At 34.7% G+C, this 26,367-nt stretch overlaps 2 protein-coding genes across 2 annotated transcripts in view; one reads left to right on the forward strand and one right to left on the reverse strand.

The window, feature by feature from the left end:
• The first annotated feature begins 934 nt into the window (after positions 1-934).
• Positions 935-17,664, forward strand: LOC111029843. The gene is made up of 12 exons (XM_022309041.1): positions 935-2,796; positions 4,473-4,588; positions 5,681-6,059; positions 6,385-6,558; positions 7,186-7,436; positions 8,541-8,904; positions 9,547-9,828; positions 11,018-11,441; positions 12,232-12,669; positions 13,634-14,124; positions 15,300-15,545; positions 17,129-17,664. Exons 1-12 carry the CDS (start codon positions 2,749-2,751, stop codon positions 17,351-17,353), a joined length of 3,438 nt encoding a protein of 1,145 aa, XP_022164733.1. The 5' UTR covers positions 935-2,748; the 3' UTR covers positions 17,354-17,664.
• A 1,551-nt stretch (positions 17,665-19,215) lies between these two features.
• Positions 19,216-26,367, reverse strand: part of LOC111029847 — a 29,590-nt gene continuing 22,438 nt past the window's right edge. The window contains exons 15-20 of the mRNA XM_022309047.1: positions 25,248-25,928; positions 22,870-24,298; positions 21,607-21,853; positions 21,052-21,526; positions 20,588-20,927; positions 19,216-19,667 (exon numbers count right to left, since the gene is read on the reverse strand). Of these exons, the coding sequence (XP_022164739.1) occupies positions 19,391-19,667; positions 20,588-20,927; positions 21,052-21,526; positions 21,607-21,853; positions 22,870-24,298; positions 25,248-25,928 (3,449 nt within the window). The 3' untranslated portion in view covers positions 19,216-19,390. The remainder of the gene's footprint in view (positions 19,668-20,587; positions 20,928-21,051; positions 21,527-21,606; positions 21,854-22,869; positions 24,299-25,247; positions 25,929-26,367) is intronic.

The raw sequence follows: 26,367 nt of genomic DNA on the forward strand, positions 1-26,367 counted from the left end.
TTTCCAGATAAAATTTATCTCTATCGTCTTTATAAGTTTATAACAAATTGTTGATCTTGATTCATGGAAAATATTTACCAAAGTGCTCGATATTCTATAAACCATCAAAATATGCACTAAAAGCTTAAAATATGCTTTTTCAATCAAAATTATGCCCCTTAAACCAAAAAATGTCCAAATATGCAAAAATATGCACTAAAAACTTTTAGCTTTTAGTCACAAACGTTGTGAAAGGTATTGTGTGCTTACTCTGCATACGTTTAACTAAACCAGAAAAAACATGCAAATGCATGAAAGTCCTTGCTCTAGCTATTACTGTCGCCTATAAGGTCCGGATGTCCATGCCCTAAAATATCTACAAAGATGCATTTTCTGACATAAAGAATAGAAAAATCTTTCCTAAATAATAAATAAAATATTATATATTTTAATGACCTAGATACTTAAAATAACTAAAATAATTTATTGATTTTTATATTAATAATTACAATAAATTATCATTTATTTTATATCCGTCATTCATCTAAAAAATTTACGTCATACGACCCCATAAATATTTTAATGTCTTCAGGTAATAGCTAATTATATTATAAAACATTGAATGTATATTTATTATTATTGTCATTATTATTATTATTATTATTATTATTATTGTTATCATTATCATTGTTATTATTACTATTATTCGATATATTAATCTCTCATTTTTATTGTGTTATATTTTACTATTTTAAATTATATTATATTATTGTTATCTTTACAAATATATTGTGAATTGGACTTTTGTCCGTTTAAATAAATAAATAAATAAATAAATAAATAAATAAATAAATATTACATATAAATTATATCAGATGTACTTATTTTGATTTAAGTTTTAATTTCAAAACGGGTTCTAATCTAAAAAACAATATTATTTAAAAATGTTTTTATAGGTATTTGAGAATAGTAGGTGGGTAAAATTAAATAAAAATAAAAATGTAATGCTAATATATTCATCCTGTACATTTTGGAGAGTAATTTTTTTATTGATTTGATGTATATTTATAAATATAATATAACGGAAAGAGAATAAACTGTTGAGTTTTCTATTGATCGGTGAAAATGCCCAAAGAGTACGAAAAATGATCTTAAAAAAGTAAAAAGACCTAAACAAGAAAAAAGCAAAATAAAAACTGGTTAAATGGATACGTTTAAGTTATTGAAACACATTTGAAGCTTGGAAGTCTATGTCGTTTAAAAAAATGCAAAAATCAATATCCAGGTCCTACTTATTATTTTCTTTTGCTGTAAGTAATATATTATATTAAAATAAACCAAACTAATAAGTAATATCTAAGGAATATTAATTATTATGTAATACGCATATGGCATATCTAGCTATCAATAGATAAATATTATAATATTGATAAAATAAGTAGGTACCTACGAGGTATATATCTATAAATACAGCATAATTCAATAATGTAGGCACGGTACGATTGCAGGAGTCATTTGCCAATCATTACGGTTCTAGATCTATATATGGATGCGATATATTAGGATTTGCAATCACACAATTCGACGTGCTTTAGACAGACAGGAATCTATGTACCTATTACCTATGAATATTATATGGATCTTAAACTTCTTCAACGTTACATTACATAACGTGTATGGGCAGTTGCGGCGACCTTAAAGTGTCAATCGGTCGTACCTTTATATAGCCTCAAGTCGGTAAACCGCGTTCCCGTTGTAGTGATTATATCATGCGATGACATGCATGATGTATAAAGTATAATATTGTACAATAATATGAGTAAATGTGTAATATTGTGCATAGGTAGGTCGTTGGGTATGAGGCTGTGTCGGTTCGTCATGTTTTCGTTTTCTCAGCGCTATGCCACCATCCCACCGACCGGTCGGGTGATCGTCCGCACAATCGTTTAGGGCAACGTCGTCATCGGGTCTCGCCGATGAGGCGGGCGCGTGAGCGGGGTACATACCAAACAAAATATGTGTGTCTGTGTGTGAACCGGTGCCCGCCATATAATAATAATAATAATAATAATAATAATAATAATAATCATAATATAATTATCATAATACGTTGCGCCGTATAGAACGACTCACAGAAAGAAAAAAACCAGAAATCGTTAACGAGCACAGGTGTGCTGCATCTTACAGGTAGTTGTTGGTCGTCCGTTGCTCAACGAGTTTTCATCTACGCACACTACGGCCACAATGATTGTAATAATAATAATAATAATACACATGCGAGCGCACTACATAGGACGACGATGACGGTTGCTTCGGATACCTGTTATAACATTAACCGCGGCGGATGTGGCGGCGCAGCAGTCGTTGTGCCGGATCTCCACGCTCCCACCGGCTGTAGCCACCATCGTAATTTCGAACAACGCAATCGTCGAAGCGGTCTCGTCGGTTTTTTAATAATAATATCCTTTCCCCCGTTCGCGGTGCAGTCGATGGTGGTTTCGTGCGCGGGTGTGGTGAGGGGGAGAGGTCGGCCGGACGCGCGCACGCACACGCCGACCGAAGTCACCGAACGGCGAGCAGTCGTCTTGATGTTTTCGCCGTGGCGTAGTCGACTGCTGTTCGGCCGAATCTAGACAGTATCGTATGCGTGCTTTGAGTGTTATGTTCCACTGCGAGTTGAGCATCAGCGGCAACGGAAACAGCACATTCGTCGACATCACCGCATAGTACCTGCTCAATACTATTAATAATAACGGCAGGCTGCGGACGATGGCCGCCACAGCGGTGACAAGGGCTCAAAACCGGGCCATCGCAAAGGTCAGTAGTTACAAGTTTACCTAATGTTATTATATTCTTACAAGACGTACAGCCATCGATGTAATAATTATTACTATAGTGTATATAATATAATAAGTACCTATAGATAGATGGCCCGATGCCGTCACGCTGAACGTAGTATGTTCTCAAGCAGTACCTACCTAGCGTCAGTTCACATTTATAATAATTATTGTTATTTTAAACCCCCCCTTTTTAATGTAATTACCTATACTGTGCTAATGCCATACAGTCCGTAATCGTGAAATTCACCAGCAAACTCCGCTATCATCAGATCTATTTATTTGTTTTTTGTGTGCTTGCGTGCGGCGTGCGTGTGTGTGTGCGTGCACAAGATTCCCCCTAGCAAGTCCTCCTTCCATCATCGGCCGTGTAACTGTGCGCGTATAACGGGTCCGTCCTAAATTATTACCGCTGTTTATCGCTGCTTCCACTACTATATTATTACTATTTATTACTAATCATTATACTATTGTACCTGCAGATACCAGCTACTATTATTATGGGTATATCGGGAAATCTGTACATGCCCAACTCGGTGGTCCAAGTGCACAGTACACACAATAATATATTAATATAAACTTCTAAAATGTAAATAATAATATATTATAATGAAAAGAACGTACAGTGTAATTGTGATTAAGGTGCCTGCATAAATAGGTAATGTCCATGAAACATCGTGTGGCAAAAAAAACGAGAAAATATTATAAAATATAAAATACGCATGGTACAAGTTGAATTTATCAATAGTAGCCAATAGGTATTGTAGTATCTATAATAGTAATAGTAGTAATAGTATTGTAAATTGGTCATTGGACAATATAGGTAGGTGCTATTCAGAGGCTTAGAGAGTGTGATGTAGGTTGGTAGGTATACAATAATAATATATATTGAGGAATTACATTGGTATACATCGTCAGCTGCAGTAGCCATAAAAATTGTACAGCATCGATATACGTAGGTACATAAAACGCGTGTCAACCCGTTACAATGTACCCGTTTACCAGCACAATAGTTTCGGAACGCGGCTGCGACGAAGAGTGTATAATACACTAATATACTATGTAGGTATACCACCTACCTGTTGCGGGATGTAGTACACGAATAATACCGGCTGTGTACGTATCTGTTTTTCTATCGCCGACACAACAGACGATTGCGGACAAAGAGCGTTGTAATAATGTACTAATGAATATGTACTGCGCTGTGATTGTACACTTATAGTACGTAGGTACATATACTTATAGTTGAATACGGTAACAGCTTGCCCACAGAACATTATTTATAACACTACAACTACAGTAATCAGAGGAGACTCCCCAAGTCGTACCTACCTCGCAGCTGTGTAGAAAGCGAACCGAGAAATTATTTTCATTGTTCAGTTATATTCGTTAGGTTTAGAGACCGTGTCACCACAATATATACACGCATTATAATATAAACTATATGGCATAGTGCATACATCTACGGTTTTTTAAGTACAGGTATAGGTACTTGTATTTGTTTTGAAACTTACATCTGTTTCCCTTTGTGTGTTCCCGGATCAGCATCACCAACCAAGTGGGAACATGGCTGCTTTGTATATTATATACGTTTACCTAATTTGACTTGATTCGTGTTTATTAATGTTTTCAATTGTTCGTGGTCATATAATATAGGGCACAGATCCAAAGGCGGCAACTTGCCGGGCAAAGTTGCAACGAGCTCGGTCTGCTCTGAACCGGCAAATGGACCGGGAGCTGCGGTTACGCGAAGGCGCCGAGAACCTGTTGCGGTGAGTATAAAATACATAAGAATTTCGTTTTCCCAATGATCGTGAGCCTCAACGCCTCATGAAATAGACTAGTTGGGGTGATACGTTAATATATGCGGTGAATGACGTTTTTCATGTTAACCTTATGGGTTACATACCATACGTACTATGTACCTACCTGGGCATGGGCGGATATGCCCATCGGAAAATCGGAGTTTTCCCGGTAGGCCCTCATAAATCTTATACTCAGAGGTCCCAAGCCCAAAATATAATAATAATAATATACTTAAATATATATGTAAAAGTAAATTTGTATAATACTGGCTGGCGCCAATATACATCATCGATTTGTTCTATTCTTAGACAATCCGTATTAATGTGAATGTCTAATATATAATTTTCTCTTACATCAACATTAATAAACAGTATAAACTATAAAGTAAGCAAGTAAAATCATATCATTTACCTATTCTTACTCTATGCCCTATGGTATTATTTAATATTTTATCAGGTGTTATTATTTTTATTTTACTTTTGCCATTGGCTATTGTGACTGTCGCTTTTTGCTAATTGTGTTTTAATTTATTAAATGATATGTATGATAAATATTAATGATGTCCAAACGAAATTTCGAAAGTAGGGCTTCAAAAAAAAAAAAAAAAATGGATCAAGATAATAAGTAGATGTGCCAACAATAAAACTCAAAATGGTTCAATTTGGTTTATATACAGTATATAGGCACTAGGTATACGTGACCCTAATAAATATATCCCGGTAAAAAAAAAGTTCTTATCCGCCCATGTACCTAGGAACCTTAGAGTTCCTAAAAAGCTTAAAATGAAACGTGATAATTATGTTATGTAAACTTACGGTCCGAATAGAATTGAGCTTAACTGTACGGTGTAAGTGGTACCTATAGGGAAAATTATTATTAAAAACGAAAATGGTGGTTAACTAGAAGTTGACCACTGCACAGTATACAATGCATTCACTGATCTAGAATATTTTACGTACGTTAGAAATCATCGTTTCAAGAAATCACGTTTCATGATGAACTCTTATTTATTCTGTGTGTCTTCTTAATAATAATATTTGTTATGACGGATGATTTAGGGCCACCACCAAGGATGGCGGTGGTAGCGATAACAGTGGTATCGTCGGTAGTGGCGGTGGCCTTAGAAATAAGAGCAAAAGCAGAAAGCTCATCAGGCAAACGGTGGCACTAGAGCTAAGTTTCCTAGATTCCAACGTTCGATTGCTGGCTGACGAGCTGGCGGAGCTCAATGGTTCAGTTGACGTGTATCAGCACCGAGACGATGACGACGACAATGAAGATTGTTTTGACGGAAGCCGTAGTGATCCTGCCATGGTAGGTGCTAGTGCGGATGGTACAATGGCGAATCGACGTCGAATGCACCGGCAACGGTTAATGCCTATGATTGCAGTACCGTTGAAAGATACCAGACCCATAGATTTTGGACCACCACTCGAGGTAATATTATTTTGTCACAGATTCATAGCCTATCCGAGTTGCATGTGCACTTCGCTTTATCATCATATTACGTATGAGGCAGTTGCGTATCCAAATAATAGATTTCTAACAATACTTATAATGACTTAAGCATGTTATCAATCATTTAGAAAACTTAGCGATATGAAATCTTTTTTGTTTTTAAAAGAGTAAGTACCCCACTGCCTCATGCCCTCATACACACAATTTCAAATACCTACGCATCTATTCGGTTTCTTCGACTCTACTTTTATATTATTCCCAACTAAATACAATTTTCGTGGCGGGCATTTTATGTATTATATAGCGGTTCATCAGTCAACACTATGGCGTGGATTTGTCAGCGGCACCGGAAGAGACCAACACTGGCCAAAGCGGTGTGGGGGACGACGGAGACAACTACGATAACAACGGTGGCGCGGTGCGGCGACGTTCGTTGTCGCTACGCGAAGCCATTGACGAATTGACGCAGCTCCGAGTGGTATGTTTAAAATATACGTGTTTTGTTTACTCACATTCTGTTATAATAATGTATGAAGGGCGAAGGGTGTGTTAGAAAAAGTTGAAATTGAAATCGTCTCATAGAATTAATGTAATTGAAAGCTTAAAGGTAAAATGGGAAATAAACGTATGATGTGAAACTTAAAAAACGTAATGTGATTTCGTTAAGTATATGAGCAATAACCCGTTTTACTAAAAATTATTAAATATGCTTATATCCACGGAAGAATAGCGTGCCTATATATAAAGATAATTTGATATTTACAAAACCAGGTGACAATGATATTATCATATAATATGTCATAATATTTTTTTGATATTATGCTATTAGAATAATGTCAAATATTTAGTCCTGAAAAAAACGTTACCATGATTTTAGGGTGCATTGGTGTGAGATAATGTATTTTAAAAAAAATCTCGCGATACTGTGGAAAAGTTAAATCTAAATTTTGAACTAGGTATTTACGTAAGCAATAAAACATACTTTTGAGGATAAGCTCCAGCCTCAAAACCTTTAATACATACATAGCTATACGTATACGAGTATTATTGAACACATTGGACGTCGAATATACCCAAAGTTGAACCCATCGTCAACATTTTACAGGACACACAGACGCCTAGCAGAGACTTGGATGGCGTTCGACTTTTGCTGAGGTACTACAGGCAGCTGTACTACGTTGACCGCAGATTTTTCCCACCAGCTTCGTTGGCGGTGCCGGTTACGACAACGTCGCGACATTATCACCAACATAATCGCCAGCAACAGGACCCCAATTATCGTCACGTTAAGCAACAACAGCAACAGTACTCGGCCGTCATCGGCTCGTCACCACCACCGGCCATTTATTTCGAATGGTAATTATTATTATTTTTTAATTTATGATAAAATTACAAATTTACAAACATATAAAAACAACTATATAGATGCCTATAACCAGCATTAACATTTTATGACAGTACAGTCTTAACAACAACTTACTCTAATCGTTTAATATTAATTGTATTTATTAGTAGGTGTATGGTAATTTTTTCGAAATGTCATTATACATAATATTTGTTTAATAGTTGTATTATAGTAACTACTGATTCTTAATTATATACGATTTATCGTTGACTAAACGAACAGTCATTGAAGTCCATGACAATGGACTTGCTCAAATAAAAATTTTCTTTAATCACGATTTTTAAAAACACACTTAATTTTAAGTATTGGCTATCTGATTGTTTTTTTTATTATTTCTATAATTTCTATGGATGATTATAATAATAATAGACATTATTATCTAAATCAGAGGCATTCGATCCTATTGGACTCGTAACCCATTTAAGTATTATTCATTTATTGCAACATTTATTTTATTTAGTGCTACTATTATCATTATTTATTTATGTTCATTTTATTTGTTTTATGCCTTTAAACAATTGAATAGAATACATTTTTACTTAATAAATATAATTAAATGATAATATGTAACAACATATTATATTTATTTTTAATAATTAAACGTATTTCAACAACCACTACCACCAAATTCTAAAGCTCAAGCTACCCAAAATCTAAATCATAATAATATACATGCCAGTATACCAACGGGTGCTATCAACGTTTTGTATTTTATTTTTATGGCCTTTAATTAATTTGTATTACAAAGTTGAAACTATACAAACTGTAATAATACTATAAAAAACTATATGGTTTACGGTCCAAATATTATGTGCAGCCATACAGGTGTAAGTGTACATCATTATGCAATAACAACGTTGATGAAAATCAAAATATAGCTCATCACGCTGACTTAACTCGAAATAATTAAAATATTAAAAACCGAATTCGCTGCAAGCAATATTCAATATACTAGTGTGTTGGTAAAAACAAACAACAATTATGCCACAAACAAACATACAGCCATAACATTTCCAATTGTCATTCAAACTCATTTCGTCCCTGCGTTAATTAAGGTACGATTCGTTTGGTGGTCCAGTGCCGTCTTGCGGACAACGCACCGTCCGGTTTGAGCAAGCTTGCGTACTGTTTAACGTGGCCGCGGTGCACACGCAAATGGGCGCCAAGCACGACCGCCGTTGCAGAGATGACGCAGACGACGGTGACTACGACGACTACAGCATGAGCATTGGCTCTGGCAAGCGGACCGGCTCATCGTCCACATCGACCGGACCTGAAGCGGCCGATGGAGCCGCTGCCGCTGCGCAGTGCTTTCTGCGAGCGGCCGGAGCGTATCGGCACATCGGCGACACGTTCGCCAACGCGCCCGCCCGGGCAGCCGATCTGCGAGCCACAGGCGTCCTATACGCAGTCATGATGGTCAGTGATGTTGATTTATTATTATTGATTTTATACTTATCGGCACCATAGACCTTATACTACCGTGGAAAGGGTAACAACAAAGTGGGCGCTTTTTGATTACTCGATTACTCGTACGCACGGTAGTGCGGGGTAGGAGGGTAAGGTATGTAGATTAGTGTATTTTTTCTTAAAGACATCCTACATCACTTGTTACGCAGCCCGCAAGCTGTTGATATAAAGTTATTGTCTAGTAGTATAGGGCCTATGATCGACTCGACCTCGGCTTAATTACGTATAGACAGTGTCGATGGTAAAGAGGCCGAAAGTCGTATACGTTTGTGTTTGTCCCAAAAGAATTAATATCATAATTAATACTTACTGAAACATTTAAATTTATTTATTTTTATAAAATACCTACTTCGCATTATATAAAAGCAGTTGATCTGCAGTTGAACGATTTCAAAAAAACGCATTTATTCTGAAACGATTATATAGATACGTGAGTCATTTGTATGTTTAAACAAATTTGAAATACAACAATATTCGTTAGATCCATATGTCATACAACTTTTGGACTAATAATTATGGCGATTGAACTGCATTATTGCAACATAATACATTCTGTTGATGTCCTTGTCGCTTACCGCATGTATTCTATAGGCTCAGGCTCACGAATGCGCTTTCGAGAAATTACAATGGCGGTTCTTGACGTCCGTTCGGCATCGATGTCGTCGTCAACGTCATCGAGGCGACCGATCCAAAGAAGCTGAGGCCGAATCTGAGGGGCTTGGCAGTGGTGACCGTCGTGGCCGTGGTGACGGAGATGCCACAACTAGACGAACGTCGGCATCAGGACGTGTCAGTGGCGGTAACGTCGGAGGAATGTGCGAAGTAACCTCAAATACACCTTCGTGGACAGAGTTGGCTCGTGAAGCGGCCCACGTGAGTAGCTACTCATTTACATATTATTACATTATTACGTACCTATTACAAAACGGCCCTGCTCGTTTCTTATGAGGGGCAATATTTAGGCAATGTGCAATGTTATCGCCGCCACCGGCCGTGGCATTCGGGTTAGCCGTAAAGGATTATTATTTATTAGTATTGAGTGGGACATATCAACGGCACTTCCAACCAAAAAAAATTGAGCTTGATTTTTTGTTCAATACACGCTTTACAGAAAATTTTTGTACTTCGTAGAGTGGCTTCATTTCATTAATTTCCATTTGTTAGTAAAAGAATAAGATTCTAAAGACTAAAAGACGCATTAGACTTTGATTCTTAATTACGTTCATTACGACCATAACTTATGAAAATTGACTGTATATTAAAAATCTTTTATTATATTATGGTCTAGTAAAAAAATTTTGAAAATCGAAGTCCCATGTGGACTATAAAACATAATCTTTCTCTTCGCAAAAAAAAATGTTAAATTATCAAAATCAGATAACTACCACACGAGGCGTGAAAGTTTTCCTGCAAGGAATGTTGTATGCTCTAACCGTTTGCATTATTTATTTATTGAAAGTAACGCCCGCGAGGGCAGAGAGTATGGTTTATACAAGTTGGAAATAAAATAATTCGAATAAGTAAAAAGCTAGTAAAAATGTTCAAGTAATATAATAGAACAAACTAAAAACAGAGTAACAGTTTTTTCAACTTACGATTATCGTAGAAAAAGAAATCGAAGTCAGATAGATTATAATCGTTACAATAATGTAGAATTCTTCTGATGATGGGACTATGACGAACAATTATTTAATACACTACCTATTTTAATATTTCATAACCAATTTTTTAATACATTTGTATGTTAATAATAGTTAAAGTTTTAAGTTTTAGTAAGTTATAATTTATAATTTAACTAAAACATTTTTTTCATGAACTCATAAATATTTGCACTCGCTTTTGAAGAAATAAACATAAATAATTAATTAATTGTACCTCACTTAAATTGTAACTGCAGTAACTTGTAATCGGTAACAATTTTTCAAAGCACCTTCTAAATTGTATCCAGTTACAATAATCGAGTAATTTGAGTATATCTTTGGCCATAATACCTATATACTATGACTACGTATATTCGAAACTGCGGGTCACTGTAGAATAATATTTCTTTTTCGTTACGAAGGTGTCACGAATGTACGGAGACGTGGTGTACAACAGCTGCACCCGCCAGTCCAACGAAAGAGCCACTCATCGTGGTAAGGAAAACGGTGGCGAGCAGAGAGTCACGGCGACACCGGTGTCTATGTTACCAGACGTCTGGGTAGCCGTGTGCCGGATTAAAGACCGGCACTACGCGGCGTTGGCGTACCGTTACGCCGCGTGCGCCCTGCTTCCTTACCGCCGATGCAGCGCGGATGGACAGCAGGACAAGCAGCACCATATGGGTGGTGCCCGGCGTCGTGGCACTGTCGACTCGGACGCCAGCCAACTGTTGACTGAGTTATCGGCGGCTGCGGCGGCCGCGGGCCTTGGGGTGGCCGATGACGACGACGATGACGAGACGACCTCAGTGGCGGTGCAACAGCGGCGGCGTCGCAATCAACTCGGTATACTGATTCAACCCTAAATTATGTTCTAGAGTTAACCGGATGAGTGGCTAGGAAGGTGCATGCGGCAGGTTAAAGCTCTAAGGGTGTAGTTTATAAAAGTCTTCTCTGGCCTCCCGTAAAAGATAATATTATTATAGCTAGCAGTAGGTCAATCTTAATCACGCTGTATGCGTTTTCATCATCGTAAAATATTACTTATATTTTAACAAGTTGTTACTGCAGGGTTCTATATAGAATATAAAGAAGTTTTAAATTTTTCTGACGTTTTTAACTTTTACATTTTTACAGTGATATATGACAAAAAATATTCTATGGAGATGTTAAGCAATTATAAACATGCATAATGCATATATTTGAATAATATATCTATAGCTGTACATTTAATACATCTTATATTTATAAATTATAACTATCTACTGTATTATAATCTGTTTTAAATTAAATTCAACAATGATATAGTGGTTTTCAAATTCAATGGATAGGGACAGAGTACAAGTCGATACAAAATTACATTTAAAAAAAACATTGGTTTTTGTTTTATTTTAATTTTAATGTGAACACGTTACCTTAAGTCCTTGACTTCACTGCTATCGGAAATACAATGTTGTTATTTTAAGTCTACTAGTGTGCTATTAGTTTTGAATTTTTGGTATTAGAGAGAATTGACTTATTATCAAACTTTTAAGTGTGTAAGACGGAGTTAACACATGCGGGTGCGATGTCCTCTTAATTATTATTATCATAGTTTCGAATGAAACCGTTATTAAGTCTTTCAACGGCGTTGCAGGTAAGCTGTTGCTAGAGGCGGCCGCAGCGGCCCACGACAGAGCGGACCGCGCACTGCGACTGTGCCGGCAGCTCCGGGCCAAAACCGAGGGGAATACATCGGGCAGCGGCGGTGGAGGTGGTTTGCTGGCCGGTGTGTTGGACCGGGAACGCCAGCGAACAGTACGGTTGTTGTTATCGCAACTCCGCGACGAAGAAGAAGACGACTACGCTACGGCCGATGGTGAAGGCGGTGGAGGTGGCTGCAGCGAACGCAAGGAAGGCCGTGCCGAGAAAAATTGTAGCCGTTGCTGGGATTGCCACGACTGTTGCTCAGATGACGACGGTGTCGATGCTGCTGCGATAGCCGATTATTGTTCTGCCGACCAAGAGGAGCTTACCGCGGCTGGGATTGCTGGCGTTCCAGGCCTGGACGTCGACCGCGGTGTGTTAATTAGACGTAAGTAACTACCAGCTGTACACTGGCAGCGTGGACATATTACATACGCAAACTTCGAGACATCAAACAATTATTTTACCCATCCATTTATTGATATAAAAACGCTTCATTCGCATACAAATATTGCATTGTTATTATTAAAGTTAAAGTAACGCCTTTTACTAAATAATTTAATTTTAAACCAATACAGAATCGACCTCAAGTACCTATATTTATACAGTAAACACTAAACATACTTCTTATGATCATATCTATAATCTATTCGCAGCCACTGACAATCCACTCAACTATTAAAAAAAACTACTAATCTTCAGACTCGCAAAACTATACCTTTGCACCGTCACTTCCTTACGTTAAAAGATCTATAATATAGTGTTTACGCGGCTTAGCCAAAATTTGTTTGTCTTAGAACCCAGTGTACCTAACTAGGTATTACATTTATGTGTTCTTGTAAAGTTGTAAAGTAGCTTGAAAACATTTATTGTTCATATTTAGAAACCCTAGAAAAAAATGTACGGATTATGCACTCGTTTAAATTTCGGTAAATAAGGACGATGTGCCGTAAGTATATACGCCACGTTAGCATATATTTTTTAAACTTTAATTATTTTGTCTTTATTATATAGCTAACCGATTTACGGCTGTCCACAATATCCTTCCAATTTTCAGTTGTTGTTTACACATTTATTATATTGTAATAGCAATTAAAATACGCTTAAAAAGTTTTTAATTTTTTTCTCAAAAGCAACATAGAAATACAATTTTAAATGTTCTTTTATCTTCCACTTAAAAATCAGTATAGGAACTGTCGAGACTCGTCACAGTAATAATAGTATTAAAAAAAAAACATAAAAATAATTATCCGGATGAATGCACTGTAATCTGACGTGTTATACTGATGACGTGGATAATATTATCAAGGCGTAGAGTAATAGCTGTGATTTGTGTTTAAAATAATGTATAGCAAGGACTAGATTTCGATTGATGTCGATTGCGCCAGACTTCACGGACACCGGTGACGGAGGCAACTACAACGATGGCGACGAGTACGTTGATGACGAATACGACTTGGACGTCTTGGCGGTGACCAAACAACGTGGCGGAGGTGAAGATCGACACCAACAGAAGCGAGAAGAACGGCAGCATGAGACCGCCGATCGCGAGGAACGCAGAGCCGATCTGTTCGCCGGGCTAGGGCCCGTTGCCGTGTTTTCGGCGCGGCACCAGTGTTCGCGGCCGCGGTGGGTGAAAGTGGCCCACGGCGGTGGGCGTCATCGTTCCCCGGGCGGTGGCGACGAAGACACTTGCGACGACGACAAATCTGTCGCATCAGTGGATCCAATTCAGCTCGTGGACCGGTGGTTCGGATTTGAGTTGCGCAGCCACGGCGGTGGCACAGCGGCTGCGGTTCCGCCGGCTACCGTAGGACACGTCAGGTCCAATTCTCAGGCACAAGTATTAATGATCTCTATTATTTTTATTTTTAACTAAAGAACGATTACAGGCACTGATAGAATTGACGAACATAATATTATGCATGTTAACTTTGGTTAGTCATGATATAACCAAATAATAAAAATAATATTATAATAATATGTTGATTATGTTGAAATGTAATGACAATAGTAAATAACCGTTGTATAACACGTGCGATGAACTCTTAATTATTGTCAGCTGCAGTTTTTATAATGTGGGTAGACCTGACAGATAATATATATACTACTGTCTAATACTAATATACTATATTTAGATCCATAATCAGGAACTAATCGATCGGAGACGTAAAAACGGATTTGAAAATGATACTGACACACTATATATTTTACCTCATTTGATTTTACACCCTAATAATGCAATATTATAAATATTTGTAAAAATAATTTCCATATTATGAAAAATTCAAATTTTTACCCTCTAATCTGCTTATAGATGCACATTCTAAAATATTGGAGAACTATTTTTTTTCAAGAGCTTACCCATAGAAACATTTTTATAGGTACTACATGAAAGCTAACGCTTACCAAAGTGTCTGGCCTTCAGGATCAGAATAAAGGATGGAAAAATTGTTAATTGCTATGCTCAAATCTCATGCATTATTTTTATCTTAGGTATTTAAATGTTCTAAATATGTTTTCGGTCAAGACATTTAGTACTTGTACAAGTTATTTGCCGAAATAATAAATGTGCTTGTCGTTTTTCAAGTAAACTTTGTAATTCAAAATGTCCCGGATCTTTAACATATGAAAATAAATAGTTTCACAATATATATTATATATTATATTATATATAATAGGTACCTATCTAAATAAATAATATAATAGTATGTTTACCGTAATTAAGGGAAAAAACTTCTTACTTAAATTGAAAATAAAAATGTAGTATATTGACCCATAAATTGCATTAACTGTTATTTTCTGTGATTGACGTGATATGAGTAGAATAATATTATTATTTTCCAATACTTCCTAACCGACAATAATGTAATACATGCAAGCATCTTGTTATTTTAATATACTAATAGAGATATAAGCATTGATTGTTATAAATACAAGTATTTATAATAAATTACAGAAGCTGACGTTTATAATATGTTATTAATTATTATATTAATTGTTGTGTTCTCGATAAAGCACATCGGTCTGAGACGTGGCGACATAGTGGTGGCGTTGAAGTTATGTGCTGGAGATGGTAGCGGCGGCAGGGCGATGGACGTTAGGTGGGAAACGTGCCGCAGGGTGGCTGAGTTTATCGTTCACCATCACCAGAGACGCCGGAAGTCGAGTTCCGGCGAAGGAGCAGTCATCCAGTTGAAAGTCGTCACGCCGATTACTACCGCGGCGGCGTCTGATGGCTACCAGACCGTGGATCCAAACAAGGTACCTATTTACACATTTATTATATGCGTGGATACGGGCGCGTTAGCCAGTGATATTTGTCCACTTATACAAAGTAGAACACTTTCGTCTCAAAAATGTAGTTGATAGGACATGCTAGAATTTTAATATCTTGATTCCTGACAAAATAACGCGTTAATTAGCTTTGATAATTGATTTTAAAATGGGGTCTGAGAGAGGGTATTAATGTGGGTATGAATGTATTAGGACATTAGAAACAATTAGTTTTACAATGATGTAAGTACTCAGGTACCTACTTAGGTTTTTTTAAAATGTTTTCATTTTTGAGTCTGTCATATGCATATTCTTTTGGAGTGGTAAAAATGTTTAGATATTCATTGAGCGTGATTTCTAGCAGCAAATAGAATCTATCTGGAACTTTGGGAAAATAAAAAAAATCTGGTATTTTTCACAATAATCTGCAGGAAAAACAATACAATTTACAGAAAATGGTAGCAGAATGATTACACTTAACACTAGTTTCAAAAAAATGTAATTTGTTATTTTGTAGCAATCCAAGTAAAATATGAACCATCTATACTTGACATTATACTTGACAAATATTTGTATAACTATTTTCTATATATGGTGGTTAGGTATATAGGTACTTAATTAAAAAAAATAATTAAGCTCTTTTGTTACAAGCTTTTAAAAGTTTATAAGTTAAAAATGCATATAAATTTTGAATTTTGATACCTAAAACTAGAATATTTAATCCAATACTAATCAGTTTCTCTACTGTAATTTAAAAAAAAAAACAGTTTACAGTCACAAATATTTTTTTCAATAGCGTTTGAAATTAACATTTTAATGACATTGGATATTCAAACGTATAGTAACAATTTTTGTTATTTTGTTATAGTTTAATAAAATAAATATTAAACGTTGAAATATGAAACTAGAAACTAATACTTGAATTATTATTTTCTATACACAAAAAACTTTCATAATATTTAATCTAATTCTTTTTTGTTTAAATGTTTAAATTATATTCTCATAAACTTTGAGAATTTTGATCTAGTTCAAAAAGTTTTAAAATATACTACATACAAGGTTTCTCATTATTTGTTTTTACAGACATTTACAAATATTGAAAATATATAAGCATAAGTGTTTGTTGCTCTAGTTAGTATAATATTTTTTGAATATGTCATTGAATTACGCAAATTAAAAATTGCTCTCTATGCGTGTTTGAATCTCTTTGGTAATTAGACAAAATTGGATTATATCCATTCTTTGAAGCCCGGAATTGATAATAATTTAAATCCAATACTTAGATTTCAGCCCAAAAGTATACTTATTGTCTTGTCAATTACTCTACATACTTTTTAAAAACTTGGTAATTAGTTATTGATATTTCCATACATAGTTTATTAAACTCTAGTTAAATAAAATGGAATATGCAGCACATTAACTTCATAATTAAAAAAAAAAAAATCTTGCCTCTTCCATTTAAATAATTGTTGTGATAATTCTTAAATATAACAGTTCGTTTTGTAATTCAATAATAACTGACCTCACAGAGTTATATATTATCTATAACTTATCTGTATTATCTCATATAGGTTTATAAACGGAGGAATACAAATATGGCAGCCTTAAATTCAAGTATACATTCCGCTCCACCACTGCCACCCATGATGTCACAGACCAATTCTAAACAACGTCGTCAACGAAGGCAGAACACAAACGGAGGAAGTGAAGGAACCGAGAGTACTAATAAAAAAATTACGTGGTTGTGGAATCCTTTCAGACGGCGGCGGAGAAGCGTAGTCGGCAATAAATGTTAAAAAATGTGCATGGATGTAATGACTGATAATTGTCGTAAAATATTAATGGATGTTAAATGTATACCGTTTATAAACCATAAGACACTTTTAGGATAGTATTTTACTATTATAATGTAAATAATAAATACAAGATATACATTTTTATTTTTTTTTTATATAACTATGTTATCTTAAAATTCAAATTACAATTAAAGCTTAATAATAAACCCCCACTAGATTGCGGGGGTTACTTACAACAAACAAAATTCGATCGTTACCTTAGATTATAAACATATAATAAAAATGTATAATAATAAGTTATTGTTCTATAATTAGTTATTTTCAAAACATTCATGTGTCATCTCTATTGGTATTCAGATTTCAATTAATTAGTAAATGTTGAATATCGCAAAGGTTTTTAGTATATTGAAATGTACCAGTAGTGATGTCATTGTGAAATGTTATATTGATGGTTATAAGTAGATTCAGTTATGTCGACAGTTTTTTGGTTACCTGAACAATTTTAGCTCATTCAACTCACCATTGGTGATAATGAATTAACTCATGTTAAAAATTGCAAAACTTTTTATTGTACTCAAATGTACCAACAGTGATAAATGAAAAGAATCTTAAATACAATTTATGGTGTAAACATGGTGAGGTAGATTGAAATGTTTCGATAGTATTGTGATCTTATAAACAATTTTGAGCACATTCAAATTTTATCAATATTGGTATCCATATTTCAATTAATTAACAAATGTTATTACATTACAGAGGTTTTTATTCAACTGAAATGTACGTAGTTATCAGAAATATATTAAAAACATTTTGGTCATATGAATAATTTTGAGCTCATTAATAAAAAAAATGATGGTTAGGTCATAATTAGTTTCCATAATAATCAGTATTAAATATCGCAGGTTTTAAAAAATTGAAATATACCAATGGTGATAATATTCTTTAATCTATTTCATGGTGCAAATATGCTGAGGTAGATTGAAATGTATCAATAGTTTTTGGATTATTTTAGTAAGTTTGAGCACATTTAATAATTGTTTAAATTTAACTAGAGCTGGAAATTCAATGCACTAAAAAACTAATAAAATGCCCTACAAACATTTATTAATGCCCTAAAAATGTAAAATAATGCACTAAAACCTAAAATTAAGACAAAAATAAAAGGTTCATAAAATGTTTAGGATTTGACATAAATTGTACTTGGAAATATGTATTATATTTTATTTATAATTTGATGATCATGAATTTGAATTTTATGTTTTTAGTAATATATTATACAAGAACTAGTTAAGTATAAGATAGTAGGTTGTTTAATTTTCATTAATTTAAATATTTGTATATGATTTTAAATGAAAGATTTGGTAATATTTTAATTATTTGAACATATAATAGAATATAATTGATACAATTATAAGAATTGTAAAATTCAATTCAATTTTTTTAATTTGAATCTACATAGAATGTGTCATTTATTCATACATAATGCTCTTAAAAATATAAAAATGCCGTTTAAAATCAAAAATTCAAGAATTCACAAAAATAAAAAAATAAAAAATTGAAAAAGGTAACTCAGAACATTTACCCTAGAGTGTTCACTAATAAATAAATAAATAAATATATAAATAAATAAATAAAATTTCATTCAACAACAACAAATGAATCAGATTTGTAATAAAACGAAGAGTATGTAAGAAACAAAGTGCATTGTAATTCCAGCCCTACCTATTACCATTGATAAATTACCATACAAATTTAAATTATTAATGAATGTTAAATATTGCAAAAGGATTTTATTAAATTAAAATATACCAATGGTAATAATAATTTAATGTGTTTAATTGTTCCTTGATTTTAGGGTACATTGAAATATATCGACAATGGCCATGAGGAATTTTGAGCATATAAAGTGTTATCATCATTGGTATTTATATTCCCATTAATTAATGTATGTTAAAATATTGCGAGGGTTTTTAATATATGAAAATGTACCAATGGAGATAACCTTCTATAGTATTTAGAAATGTACAGTTATTTTCATTATGACAGATCTTTCATAATATTAGATGATGATGGTGGCCCATCTAGTTCAGTGTTTGAACTAAAAGTATTAGTAGCTGTGTTACAACAATTTGGAGATGCATTAATATTGGTGTTACTATCTATAGAAGTAGGGTTAAGGGTAGTTTCCAATCTTGTAGGAGTGGCTGCTGTAGTATTATCAGGTGTGATTGGCCTTGGAGTGATATTTCTAGTAGTATTTAAGTCACTGGCCTGCAGTGTTGTTGATTGTTGAAGCTGTTGTTGATGGTGTGATCTGTTGATATGGAAAAAAAACAGTTAATAAGACAAATAAAAAGTAATTTAATCGTACGCATATTTTTTAATAGTTAAAGGCTTAAAATATTTCCATTTAGATTAGACCAACCATTGTACATCTAATACATTGCAAACACATAATAGCATCCAATACTATGTTACATTTTTATAACATTCATGAGACTATAAGAAGGTTAATCTAATGAAACTCCCAATTTTGATCCTTATTATAATTGTACAGTCCAATTGTATATTGAAAAATTATAAATTAATTACTGTATGAAATGTAAGAAATTATAAAGCATTTAAAAAAATACATTATGGTTAACCTGATTTACTAATTTATTTATTGATAAGTGATAATCATTCATACTCGTATAACTGTGACTGGTATTTTTAAGACTTGAATTGAATTAGTAAGTAATTATAATAACTGTACATATCAAATATATCTGGGGAACTATTGTAATAAGGATAGCTGAAGGGCTGTTAGACACTTTCATGTTCTATAAAAGGGAATTAAATTTAAGTGTTTTATTTTGGTGACCCACAATTTATAAAATTATTTTTTATGATTCAGAAGAAATCCAGAGAAAAAAATGTTCAATATTTTTATAAAGTGAAAAATAATAATGATTTATGATTTTAAGCTACTGATATACATAGAAGTCATACATTGATTAATTACTTTGTGTCTGGTAAAATGTATGATAATGTATAATATATTAAATAACTATTAATGTTTTTTTATTAATTATATGACGACATTGATCAGTTTATGATAAAATTATTGACTTGTCACTTGTCAGCCACATGCATTAAGTTAATTTTCATAACATTTGGACTGTATTTAACCCTGTGTGAGATGGTATAGGGAGAATCTGGATAAAACTAAAATTTAGTAATCTTGACACAAACCTTTTCTTATCAATACCAGTATAACCATCAGCTTGTGGTGGTGATGATGATGGAAGTGCAAGAGCCATCTGTTGTTGTAGCAAAACATGCTTATGGTTATAATTACAGTCATTGTCATCGTCTTCATCACCTAATTCCACATTTTCATTCTGCACGTGGTACCCATCCCAGAAAAAATATTGACCATCATCGTTGTAATCATCATCGTCTTCACAAAAACTGTCGCTGGCATATGGGCACACACTGTTACTGCTTAAACTACTCTGGCGACGACCTCTGTAACGGTTGTTGTCATTGCAATCATTGTAGTCAATCATTGAATTTACATCACTTAATGCGGCTAAATAATAAACACATCAAATTAAAAATAATATTGTACAATAACAATAATAATAATAATACAATATGTATAAATAAAAATACCAAACATGATAATTAATTCGAGTCACAGAAAAATGTCAAACCTTCAGCATCAGTTAGTCCAGTGTCATTCATAGTTGATAGGTTGTCATCAAGTTGTCGTGCTGTAGATGCATCAGGTACACCTCTGGTAGAATCATATAGCCTATCTGTCTGTTGACCAGCAGGAGCTGCAGCCTCGTCTGTTGTATACCCAGTGGTAGTGTATCCGTCTCCATCAGTAGTGTAATCATCAATGTCTCCGCCAGTAGTGTATTCTGTTTCAGCAGTCACGATGCTGCTGTTAGCTTCATAGTCACTCATACCTACTGTGAAACCAATGCGCTGTGGCCGATGTTTTTTATCTAGTAATGATGATGACGGTTCTAACGATTCATCGTCGCTCCATGACGACTCTACCGCCATAACTCGTTGTTTACGGCTGTGTGAAATAACATCAGCCGTAACTGTTGCCGGCCCTCTAACAACGGCTACTACGTTGTTCTTATGCTCCTGCAATATCCGTCTCACTTCGGCTTGCTGAAATATTATTATACACATTTTAATCATACAGACTTTAAGCATATAATAACTATTAATTAATATAGAATGTTTCTGACCTGCCGCTTAACTTGTTCCGTTATTTGTCTTTCACGCTCCTCAAATAATGATGCTGAAGAAATACTTGCCGTCGAAGCTGCAGTAGTCGGAACTGATTTTGCTGCTGAGTTCAAAATATCTTTTTCGACTTGTTGATTATTTTTGTCATCTTTATCGGGTTTCCGATCCGTCGTCACAACTATTGCCGTGCAAAAATGCTGTTGCTCTGGCGCAGACAAGTGTTTAGCAACGTTATCATCGACTCCGCTATAAAAATGAAAAAATAATATATTTATATTGGTGTATTAAAAAGACAGAGAATGAAAAACCCGGTACTGGGATTGAAACCTTAAGAACCGGTTCCAGGAGAAAATCTATAAACCGGAACTTTGATAGGAACACATATTTTACAATGCTTAAAAGTTAAAAGTGAAGACCGAAACTAAAACCGGAATTCATTCAAATAAACAATACGTTTTTGGTTCTTTTAGGTTTTTATTGGTTCTAAGACATAAATGAACATTTAATTTAAATTGTGGTTTGATATAGTCAATTAATTATTTTTCATACGAATACTTTTGTTTTATATGTATATCTATGGTATTTTTAAACTCAAATTAATCGTATTCTGCCACTGACAATAATTAATTTAGAAGCATGCGGGTTGCATTTTTCACTTTCAATATATATGAACGAGAATGATGGTACAACCACAAATTATATTATATAAATAAATATTATAATATATATTATATTATTTTTAATATAATCTGTGGTACAACTATGTATTTTTCTAGGAATGTTTACGAAATCCCTACGAATAATAATTTTAGTCATTTATAAGTTTATAACATCTAGCTAATGAGAAATAGTTTGTTATGAAAATTAGAATCGATTTTTTTTAAACCAAACAGGAACAAGAATCAAAAAATCATAAAGGTACTGGAACCTGGAAAAAAACATAAGATATTGAAATGGTATTCACACGGTTAGAAATAATGAAGCTAACGATTATAGAGGCAGTTATGTGGTCCTTTTTAAATCAATATTTATCACTGTTTCATTTCATTCCATGACCAACTAATCTCGATGAATTAAATGAATGAACATTGTTATGTTTATCATCATTCATCTATACATTATGTCAAGTTTACTCATACATAAAGTATATTAACCTAATCCAGTGGATTTAAGGTGTGTAAATAAATATTATATCATAAAAATAAGAAATTCATCAATATTTATTTATTTCTGACATTTAAAATTTTTAAATAGATACTCACTCTTTTCCTTCAGTGTAGTCATCGCTGTGTTTGTTGACTTGTATTTCTTCTTCTTTAAATAGTCCTCCCTGCTGTTGACGAACATTTCCGCGGTGTTGGTCCAATAACAATATACGTCGTATTTCATCCGTAAAATCTGGGCCCACCACTACACCGCCTGTACTTTGGTCTTTACTAGTAACTTGTCGACGCTGATGTTGTTGCTGATGTTTTTTCCATGGCGATGATGACGATGATTCAGACTTCTCAGTTGACACATTTGAGGTAGTGTTCATAATGCCTATAACATCTGGTATAACACCAGCTGGGGGTGTAGAATTTCCAGCTATTGCCCCGTTGTTTTGTTGCTGCTGCCGGCGTCGACGACGGCGGCTGGAGCTGCTACCAGCGCCTGTGGTGGTGTTAGCAGAGCGTACATGGCGACGGTTTAACGATTGTGTTCCTCCAAAGTTGGTAGTGATAGTATGGCCAACGATAGGTGGAGATCGCAATGATGATGAAGACGCGACGGTGTTGTCACCAGCAGACAGCGGCGAGCGGAAAGACGACGATCGTCTAACAGGAGATGAATTGGCTGTCGTTGACGGAGACCATTGATGAAGCAGTAAATGTTGCTGTTGTCGATAACGATGCTGAACGGATGATATGGGGATAGAAGAAGCAGCAGTACCTACATTTTCAGTATCCACTCTGTCAATGCCGGCACAGTCTTCTGTAGTTGTACAACCATAACTGTCGTCCGACGACGAAGCCGTGGTGGTGGTGTTGTAATTATTATTGGATGTTGTAGTACCGCCGGCATCTGTGGAGCCGGATGATGACAATGATGATGGTGGAGATGACACACTGACAAAGCTTCCCACACTGATCGGTGAACGGAACGAAGATGATGAAGGCCAGGCGGGGGAAACTACACCCGGACAACGGTCGTTATTGATATCCTGTTTGGTAACCGTGGGTGGTTGATTGTGCTGACGGCGCCGCCGCCGCCGAGGATCATCACGGTTTCGATGTCGACCGGCTACAGTGTCAGAGGAGCGTGGTGGATCCGGAAGAGGACGATTGGCGTCAAACTTATTCGTTGATGTAGATGTTGTATTCTTCAAAAGCAATACGTTTGGACGGCGTACTTGTTGGGGTTGTTGATGATTTTGTAAAGTGGTGTTAACATTTGTCCCACCAGTAGAATGGTTAGAAGAGGCACATGTAGGTTTGGCTTCGGTAGTGGTTGGTGTGTTTGGCGGCGATAGATGTTGTGAATCACCGAAAATTCGAACTAGACCATGAGGAACTGGCGTCAAAGTAGATGGGTGTTGTTGTTTTTGTAGTGGGCGGGCGTATGTCGCTGCTGTTGATGCGGTTGAGTTGGATGCGCATCGGGTTTGTTGATACTGTTCTGATTTACCGTTAGATGAATGCGAGGCACCTCCTTGTTGTTGAAAGGCATAGAAAAAAAAGCATATTAAGTATAAATAATACAGATAAAATATATATTCTATTTTTTTACATGGATTTCACATCCCACATTTTTGTAACAAAATATAATTTTTCTACTTCCAGCATAAAAATCTATTTTGAGTGATTCATTAAATCCATGGTTCTCAACCGGTGTGTTGGGTAGTATTATTATGTATCAAATATTCTTGAAAACATTTTGATTGAATTTATATGTTATTTATTATAATATTTGGTATTAATGATTTAAGCGTGTCACCATTTATTTGGATTTAAATTATAGGACATTGTCATGAAAAAAAATGTTGAATACATCTGATGCACATACTATAAATATAATCATTTAAAGTTATGAAAAAAAATTGTTGTTTTTCATTTTTTCAAGAGTGCAATCTAAAGTGAACATCACACAAAATTAAAATCCAGTTTTTAAATTATTATAACATAAGACTCAAGCTAGTATTTCCCTTATTGACATTGTCACATTTCTTCTAAAACCTACAGCACGGGTATTGATCTACATAGAAATGTTGCGCGGATAATTTAAAAAAAACCGGTGGTTCAGTTGATACCAACTCAATCATATAAAACATATTTAATTTTTGATAGGTACATTTCATAGACTTTCATCCTCCACACCAGTTCAGTAAGGGACAGTTATCAACAGAGTTTGGGTGAGACATGTTAACTTTTACTTATTATTTGAACACTAATTTAATCTATCCTATGAGTATGTATATCTCATTAACAGTTAGCTACTAGTAAGTGAATATTAAATATTAATAAACACTAAATTCTTAAAAATCGATTAGTGTCCAAAAGGCATTTTTAAAGTGGCCAATAGTAAAGGCAATTATTAAATGCATAATAGATGAATAAAATAGATTTGTTCACATTTTAGCCAAAACATACTAAGCATTTACCTCGTGATCTATTCTGGATATCTGGATATCGATCGCGTTCTTCACTGTATTGGTGTTGCATTGGATATGGCGTCCGCCGTGTTGTAACCGGTGGTGGACTTCGTGGTGGTGGTGGAGGCGGAGGTGTCTTTTGTGGTTCCAAACACTTTTGTCGCAAATCCTGCTGTACCATAGAACTGTAGTGGGAGTGCTTCGAGTGGACGTTGACAAGTGGTACTAAATTGAGTGGCGGCTGTTCACGGGCTAAGTGCAGAGGTGTCGAGCGGAGAACATTCTGTCGAACGGGGGTCTGCTGTTTATTCTGCTGATGTGGTCGGTCTGACTCAAATTGATGGCGAGAATTTTGGAGCATTTGTGGATGATGGTAGTTAGGGGGTTTTCGTTGAACTGAGTTATGCTCATCATCTCGTTCAAAACTTTCACGAACAAAATATGTAAGTATCCTATTGTCTTTGTTTATCATCTTGGTTTGGATATCGAACTCATACTTTGGACTTGGATAATGTATCGATTGCATTATGTTAACAACGCAACTAGTAACTTGTGTTCTACCCGGTACACTAGTAATGTCCATCTGTCTAGCCTCGTTTACTGTATTACCCCAAACATCAAACTGCGGACGTTTCCAGGTTCTGTCATTGCAGCCAATTAAACCAGCAACAGCAGGTCCAACGTTTACTCCTGTAAACATAAATATACGATTGTACACAACTTATTTATTATTTCATATTACAATAAACATGAACACTGCAAGTTGATTTCATTTATGTTTGTATATCAACACTTCAAAAACGATGCCATAATTATTTATTTTCAAAACCATGTGTTGATTATTATGGAAAAGTTACTTTTATTTTACTAGTGGATAGCATTATTAACAACTTCAGGGGATTTGATTCCAGCCTAGATTTCTATCAAAATATAATTATCTTATGCCAACTGCACCAACTATCCTAGTAAATGGATACAACTTTTGAAAACACACTTAAAACCACCATAGGGTGAACTTGAAAACAACTTTCCAATTTTTGAAATTTAACTCGAAACTTCAATACTTAATAATTTAATATTAAGAATTCAAGCAAAAAAGATATTTCTACTTCATGACAAAATCAATTGT

The sequence above is a fragment of the Myzus persicae genome, unplaced genomic scaffold (assembly GCF_001856785.1).
Source record: "Myzus persicae strain clone G006 unplaced genomic scaffold, MPER_G0061.0, whole genome shotgun sequence".
In the NCBI taxonomy this organism is placed as follows: domain Eukaryota; kingdom Metazoa; phylum Arthropoda; class Insecta; order Hemiptera; family Aphididae; genus Myzus; species Myzus persicae.

Bases quoted from the DNA above. Each gene is read 5' to 3' on its own strand.
- LOC111029843 (XM_022309041.1), top strand. From the start codon at position 2,749: ATGGCCGCCACAGCGGTGACAAGGGCTCAAAACCGGGCCATCGCAAAG. The intron at 2,797-4,472 runs GTCAGTAGTTAC...CATATAATATAG, and splicing joins AAAACCGGGCCATCGCAAAG to GGCACAGATCCAAAGGCGGC. The intron at 14,125-15,299 runs GTATTAATGATC...TTCTCGATAAAG, and splicing joins GGTCCAATTCTCAGGCACAA to CACATCGGTCTGAGACGTGG.